This window comes from Morone saxatilis, unplaced genomic scaffold, assembly GCF_004916995.1.
Source record: "Morone saxatilis isolate NCDOM2014 unplaced genomic scaffold, NCSU_SB_2.0 Contig8, whole genome shotgun sequence".
NCBI classification, from domain to species: Eukaryota; Metazoa; Chordata; class Actinopteri; family Moronidae; genus Morone; species Morone saxatilis.
The window spans coordinates 11,190,124-11,198,015 of record NW_023340257.1 but is presented as its reverse complement, the minus strand read 5'-3'; the positions used below and the strand labels follow the sequence as shown (position 1 = coordinate 11,198,015).

Here is a 7,892-nt window from a genome sequence, read left to right as displayed (position 1 = left end):
CCCCTCAGCTGATGTGAAAGTAGCAGGGCTAGAGAGAGAGAAAAGAGGAGCTGGTGCACTGTCTGTTACAACTACAACACTGGAACAAATAGGTAACAACATTATACAAAAGGTAGACATTTTCAGTGACATCTCGGCCAACAGTCTCTCGGACCTTCGAGATCATTTAATATCGAAATACATCGGAGGAATTATGACTCAGAGTTGCGAAAATATCTCGAATCCCGTTCCTGCTTTCCTGTTTTTTTGTGTCTAAAAGGTACCAGAGGCCATTTCTTTTCGCTAGCTAGCGTTAACATGCTAGCTGCTAGCTAGACAACTTGTAAATTGCAACAAAACTTGGACTTTTTTTTTCTCTCCCCCCCTCAAAAAAAGACTACTAGATTCGTGAGTTGTAAAGAAGCTGCTGTTTGTCTAATAAATCCCACTCGCGTCTTGTCGAGTTGGCAACGCGTTAGCCAGCGACAACAAGGCTAGCTAATATTAATTAGCTCGCATGCCAAGGTTAGCTGCTAATAGCTATAACGCTCTTGTTTGATTTGACAACGCTGAACGTCAGCGACGTGACTGCCCCGCACCACGATAATCCGCTATCGATAAGGTCAGTGGCTTCTTGTCAATCGGGTAGCTATCTCGACTAACACCCGCCAGAAACCACAGCTCGTCCAGCGACCAGCCAGGTGTTTATTTATACCCGCTTGCTGTTTGAGTGGACGCTCATTGAAGAAACGCTCGCTGTCCCCTTTTTCTTTTAGCTTAGCTGGCACATTAGCGTGCTAATTATTAGCCTCCAGACTTTGTTACAGTGGCTCAGATGCGAAATAAAACGAGTTGGTGTTCTTCGGTGAACTGTGCCCGACTCTTAATAGGAAGTATCTGCTGTGTTGACACGTTTGATGCTGCTCGTCAACTTGCCTGTGCCTGGCTAACATTAGCAGAAGCGCTAGCCAGTAGCAGTAGACGGGCATTGGCCTTAAGTGAGCTTAGAAAACATGAGTGATCCTCGCAGACAGCCAGCGTTAGTTAGCTGTGCTTGTGTGCTCAACACTGGCGGTGACAGTCGCTAAGAGAGTGATCCCGGGTCTGCCTGGTTACCTGTCGTATTGGCGGTTGTGTATTTTTAATTTGATCGCCCCATCAAACAGCAGAGACGGTGAGCTAACTTGCGTGAGAGACGTGTATGTGTGTGTGTATGTGTGTATTTATTTTTCTTTAAACTTGGTCGTCAGCCAGATCCGGAGCAGTGTGTCCCGGCAGTCAGAAACCCCCAGTGAGCCTGTGGTTGCGTCGGCTGACTGGAAGCTCTGCTCGCTTTATTACATTAACCCGCTGTCGGAGGACGATGCTGCCATTTTCGCTGTGTAGCTAATCTCAGGTGAACGCAATCGTTTATTTGGCACTTAATGGCCTCGTCTTGGCCGTTCGCTGCATATTTCGCCGTTTCACACCCCAACTAGGTGAAAACAAGGTGGCTTTTATGAATCGGCAGTGCGTTTAGTCTGGGAGTTAAATAGGTTGACACACCGGTACGCCAACTACGCATTTCCATGTAACCACTGCTACGTTAGCCGACGTAACTTTCACCAACGAGCCTCTGGTATGTGCTTACTAGCCTTTAGCTTTTTCTCATCCTCACAGTCAATAACCAGCGGGTACAAGCTTCACTTTTGGGACGTGGAAGTGTTTTGTGTGGACACGGATGCGACTAAGCGACTGTCAAATCGTATGTGTCCTGCTAGGATATGAGTGGCTAAACATGCTAGTCGGTGGTGGTGGAGAAGTACGTCAGAAATATAGGCCTCTGTATATCATGGGTATAAAAACTGAACTCTGCCGTGCTTGTTTACTGGGGTCGTAATAAAAACTGGGTACCGGCGAGTGTTTGAAGCTACCGATCATTTGACGTGCCTAACTAATCCCAGTGTATATATATTTATATGTTTATACATGTAGTGTGGTGCACCAGTTGTCAGAGTGGACGAATAAACAAAGAGTAGGATGCACTGTCAGTGCAGGCCTAAAATGGCCCTGTGAGCTTGCCAAGTGTGGCGTATTTTTATGATCAATGATATAATGATTTAAACTGTAACCGAATTGGCAAAATAGTCGTCTTTATTTTTTGGATGGCAAAACGTATGTAGGTTTGTGATTCAGTCGTCTTTGTGTAGCAGTTGATAACATCATCCTGCTGATGTGTTCAAAAGATATTCATCACTTTATTATCAGTACTCTCATGTCTTTGACTCGTGAGAACTACGTGTAAATTACCCTTCTTCAAGTAAGACGTTTTCTTTCACATCCTGAGTGATTGCTACAACTTACCCCAACAACAGGCTCTGTTGGTCAGGTATTTGAATATTATGGGATGTTATGGTCACTTAAAAGACTATCAACAGCAGTAGATATTGTTATTAAAATCAGTTTGAAACTTTGAAATATAATGATCTTTTTATGTGGTTTGTTTGACCTGCGGTCTGCTCAGTGCCAGCTTTATTTTGATTTGCCTGTGACCTTGTGCATCATTACTCAGGGGAGTCCTGGGTTGGTAAAGTGATGTTGTGAAGCTGTTCTCATTATTTTTGGATTAATGAACTGACTTAGTGAAATATTTTTTAAAATCTACGGTACACATAATTTATGAAATTGATAAAAAAACAACAACATTTGAACTCCTTTACATTTGTGATTGTGTCATCTGTGAGTTGTCTGGTTTTTGTCCGTGATCTTTCTTGCAGCCTGTTTTTGCCCCGACACAAATCGTGTAAGTGAGTGTCGGTCACAGGAATGGTCTTTTTTTCTAGAGGGGGTTGCCTCCTGAGATGTACAGATGTATGATGAGACAGCCAAGCCCCTGATATCTCCAAAGCGCTCACCATCGCATCTAGTCAATATTCTTGTGTGGTTTCTTTCTGTCTTCTATTGTAGTGAATGGTAGTGTCTAGAAAGGGTATGTCCCTTCAGGAGAGAGGTGCCAATGTCCAACCGGCCTAATTCCAATCCAGGGGGGTCACTGCGCCGTTCACAGAGGAACACTGCTGCGGCCCAGCCACAAGACCACACAGTCGCAGGAAGGTGAGTCCATCTGCACCCTTGGTGTCCACTTCAGTTTAGTTAAAAGGCAGTAATGATGGTATGTGGGGAGGATCAATTGGGGGCTGTTTAATAGAGGGGTATTTGGACTTAATTCATGGGTGGTGTTTGTAATTAATTGGCATTTTCACTTGATGTAGAATGGTTATGTTGGCCTCGTTGATTAAAGGGGAATCTTGTCTTGTGTTTTTTTTTTTATCATCAGAGTCAAATGTGATTAACTGTTGATACTCAACTGTTCTTTTAGCTGTTTTTCTTGTTACTCCAGAGGTGTTAATGCTCAGTTGCAGTCAGCCAAAATTATTTGGGGATTGATGAAGTCTCTCTTTTTATATGTGGCTTAATTACAGAAACCCACACTGTCACTTGCTCTTTAATTTCCAACCTTACAGGTTGCAGTCAGAGCAGGTAAAACATAAAGCAAATTCCCCACCTGAAAGTAGAAGACCTAATTCTAAGGCTTCCAAAGCCACAGCCAGCTCAGCCACTGGCCAGTCCAGAGGGCACAGCTCACGAAGGTACCCCTCCTCTCTACTTGGTGCTTATTGTGTGTGCGTGTGTTTGTGGGTTTGTACTTCATCCAATAGTATCGTACTGTGTAAAATTCACAATGAGGAAGAACATATACAGTATTGTACAACTTTGGGTTTTGTTCTAAATCTGAATGAGTACAATGAATGTGGCATTGTAAATAATCACTTTTCACGGTTTGAAGACGTTTCTGAGATGGTGTTTTTTTTTTTTTTTCCCCCTCTTGCTCTCTAGCAGAAGCGGTCTTTCTCTGTCAGTGGCTTCATTTGTGTTACAAGACGAGCCAGAGGCTGCAGGGACATCTGAACAAGAACGACCAGGCCACCAGTCAAAGAGTGAAGGCACCCGAGGGCTAAAGCGAACCGAAGCTCCTGACCAAATTAGTACCTTTGGACCGACGCCAGCCAAGAAGTCCAAATCACTCCCACCACCCAGAGACAATACCTCAGAGACCAAGAAAGGACCAGCTAAGTCCAAGAAGAGATCACTTGCTTCAGAACCGCCTGCATCATCAGGTCGAGGCCAGAGCAAGAAGAGCGGGGCCGCTGGGGCCTCACCAATCCAGAAACGGAAGAAAGCGGACTCTCTCCCCGGTCTAAGTAGCACCGTTGGGTCCCTCCCCAATCGTACCGAGGGCAGAACTGCAAAACCCACCAAGCTGGCGTCTAAATCGGCCGCCTCAGCCAAAGCTGGGTGTAGCAACGTGACGGACTCCTCTTCCTCTGCCTCCACCTCTTCCTCTTCCTCCACCACAGGCACCAACAGCACGACCACGCAGGGTGCCCGAGTCAAACAAGGTAAAGATCAGACCAAGGCACGGCGCTCTCGCTCAGCCTCAAGCCCCTCCCCACGCCGTAGTACACGTGACAAGGAGCAGGCCAAAACCGCCAGCTCTTCAAAATTCGAGTGGGCAGCGCGCTTCAATCCCAAAGTCAACCTGCCAAAACCCAAACTGTCCTTGCCCGGATCCTCCAAAACTGAGACCTCCAAACCTGGGCCATCAGGATTACAAGCTAAACTAGCAAGTGAGTGACACCACCTGTGTATGGATCCTTTCTTTGCATTGTGTGATTGTCACAAAAAGTTGTGTACATGCTAGAACACAGCTTTCTTTTGGTCCATTGTGTCATTTTTAAAGGGCACTATTTAGTGGATACATGTACACACTCAAAATGGAGGAGGGTAAATAAATATAGTGCACTGTACATCTGTGTTACTCATGTGATGTACATGTATAAATACAATTGGTGACACTCTGACGCACTGCATACAATAAAGCATGTGTGTCTTAACTACCATATCTAGTTCACATGTGGTGAGTGTGGGCTTCACTGAGCTGCTGAACTGGCTCAGATTTCAGATTTAAGTACCAGGAGCCTGAAACTGGAGAATAGCTAAACATACTTCTAGTTGTTGAATTGTCGGTGTGCAGCAACTGCGTCAGTTTCCACTCAGGTATGGTAGACACAGAGTTTTGAGTAAGATATATTTTAATGATCCCGTCTTTATGGTGATATTTATAGTCCTGTGACCATTAATCCAACGGCTGCACTTATTAATTCTGTGAATGCAGAATGTTTCTTTTGTGTGAATTGGAGCAGGTATTGCTAGAAAATTTTAAATAACTGCAATGTTAAAATTCAAGACTTCGTACCAGATACAGCCAGATGGTTACATGTTTTTCTTTTCTATCATAAACGCATTATATATAAATATAAGGTCTCTTTATCCAGAGTGAATGTCCGTTCTCTCTGGTGGACCAACTACCCAATGCCAACAGTGTCTCTAAACGATCATATTAACACACCCTTCGCATTTGTGGACTGCAGTCTCTTGTTACGTACTGGCCGATATGTACACCAGTTTATCTATTAAATTACAATCAGCCAGAAATATCAGCCATGCTGATATATTGTTTGCACTCTAGTACCAATACAAAAGATTCATTGTCAGATACTCTAGCTGGATTAGTAAAAATACTCTCTTCTATGGAATATTTATTTTATTAAAAATAAGTCAAATTTATTAAATCTTGAATAGAAACTGCTGTACAGGAACTCTAAACAAGCCTCAATAAAGTACAGTAAACAATCAGCCAAGTATTGATTTCAGTAAAGCAATATCTAACCGGAGGAAACACGTTATGGTACCAGACAATTGGCAATATACAATGCATCAGCCACCATTTAGTCAGTACTTAAGAAATGTTTATCTTTGATACCCATCCCTGTTGAGGAGAGCGGAGAAAATGCAGGATAATACGTCAGATGCAGAGGGATATTACAGTAGAAATGACTGTGTGGTTAAGTGAGGGTGAGCTGTTCAGGTCAGCTTGGGGTCAGGCTGTTCTGGGTAGGTGAAAGGATAGATAGAAACTGAGGTGGGCTCTATGCCCTGGGCACGAGGCCCAAATGGAGAGACCCCTCCTAAATTGGCTTAGCTTATTGGCCCACCAGCTGACCAGGGGTATGTTTGAGGGCAGGGAAGGACTCATAAGCTGCTTCTGTCAGGACAGGGAAGAACTTCATCTCTTTTCTTCATCTGTCACCCTCTTATATGTTTTAACACACATTTGACACTTTGAGCTTTAATGGTAAGTAAGCATGTACAGTGCAGTTTATTTGTATCTGGGTGATTCTGTGTGGTTTTCCATTGTACAGTGTCATTGTGATCATATCGAATTAGTATTTACTACAGCCTGAAGAGTAGGAACTTATTTGTAATCGCATTGAGTGGCTCTACATTATTTTGAGCTTTATTTTGAATCTTTGGGAAACTCATGCTGAAATGTGTGTGAGGGATACATATTTGACTTAGTATAATTCAAAGGTAAGGTCGAATGAAGTACAAAAAGGAAATGACAGTACTTAAATCATTAATTCATTTGGTCTTAACTCTTTTAAATGTTTATTTTTGTACTACTGAATTATGAGTCACACATCTAGCATGAAGGTTGTCCTGTCATAGGGCCATGGTTAGGTTACTATTAATACCCATCTACTCAGTGGTACAGGGCTCTGAACAGCCAACACTACAGCCTTCACTGTATTGAAAAGTAAGACTCAGCATCAATCTCTGCGGCCATATTGGCCAAGATGATTCACAAACCTATGAACAATAATTATGATATGGAGGCATGATTTTTATTGTGGTTACACAGCAAAAAGATACTTAAAGTATGCTGTTGTGTTTAATAATTTAACCCAGATATTCTGTTAAACTTGTTATGGATGCCTATTATAGTTACAATGGCAAATGTTTCATATTACCTAGCCTAAAAATCGACACAAATATCACAATGGTTTTGATTTACTTTGTATTAAGGATGTTGTCCAGTCAAAAGAATTTACCAGTTTTGGTGCCTAGTCCACATTTGTCACTTTTTTTCATCTTAGGTTTGAGGAAATCCACTAAGAAGCGCAGCGAGTCTCCTCCAGCAGAGCTCCCCAGCTTTCGGCGGAGCACACGCCAGAAGACCACGGGCTCCTGTGCCAGCACCAGGTAAAAACTGTAGTGTAAATATTGGTGCCTAAACAAATAGAGGACATTTTGTAGTCTTTAGTTTCATGATTGGTTCACACAAAGGAGGGTAGACTCCACAAACTATACATTGTGTAAACAAAAAATTAACAATATAACCTTAATGAAGGTAGGTTTTATTGCAATAAACTTTTATCTTTTCAAGAATTTAAACAGCATCAAACTCATAGATGACACTGGTAGAGACTGAGGAGAGCCTTGGCTTGTCATGGCCATTGTCTGTGAAGTAGAATCCTTTATTAATCTCGGTTGGAAGTCTAGAAAGGCGCTATATAAGTCTAGTCCTTTTACTGTTTAGTCATATCAGCTGTATGGATGGTGACATCTTAAACAGCAACTAGATGCATCTCAGTTTTGATTCTCATACTTTTGTATGACCAGATATACATGAGCATAATCAGTCATATCCATAATCATAATAATTTCATTAATGACACACATATCCCATAGAACCACTGCTGTGTATTCATTTGTCTTATGCTTTGGCTACATTGAACACATGAAGTATGCGGAGCGGATGCTACAACACTACACTACCATTATAATCAAAGAAACTGGCTACACCGGGCGTCAGAGCCGCACGCAAGTGGTGCGTATGCACCATGGAGGTCCACTCCACGAATCTAAAATAGGACAGTCTTCTGTTTATGTTTTTTTTAAGCACAGGGTGCATGGCCCTCTTACACAGAAATGGGTCATAAGTGTCTATATTTTCTGACAAGAAAGATTAA

The 7,892-nt window shown here is 42.6% G+C and overlaps 1 protein-coding gene across 7 annotated transcripts in view; it reads left to right on the top strand.

The window, feature by feature from the left end:
* Nucleotides 1-7,892, top strand: part of trip12 (thyroid hormone receptor interactor 12) — a 25,202-nt gene continuing 17,310 nt past the window's right edge. The window contains exons 1-5 of one of the 7 annotated variants that reach the window (XM_035679733.1): nt 1-92; nt 2,926-3,072; nt 3,483-3,608; nt 3,859-4,646; nt 7,017-7,122. In XM_035679733.1, the coding sequence (XP_035535626.1) occupies nt 2,975-3,072; nt 3,483-3,608; nt 3,859-4,646; nt 7,017-7,122 (1,118 nt within the window). In that variant the 5' untranslated portion in view covers nt 1-92; nt 2,926-2,974. Of the gene's footprint in view, nt 93-489; nt 602-776; nt 1,154-1,179; nt 1,376-2,925; nt 3,073-3,482; nt 3,609-3,855; nt 4,647-6,071; nt 6,215-7,016; nt 7,123-7,892 lie in introns of those variants that run through there. The other 6 variants (XM_035679728.1, XM_035679729.1, XM_035679730.1 and 3 more) reach the window with 6 other exon arrangements.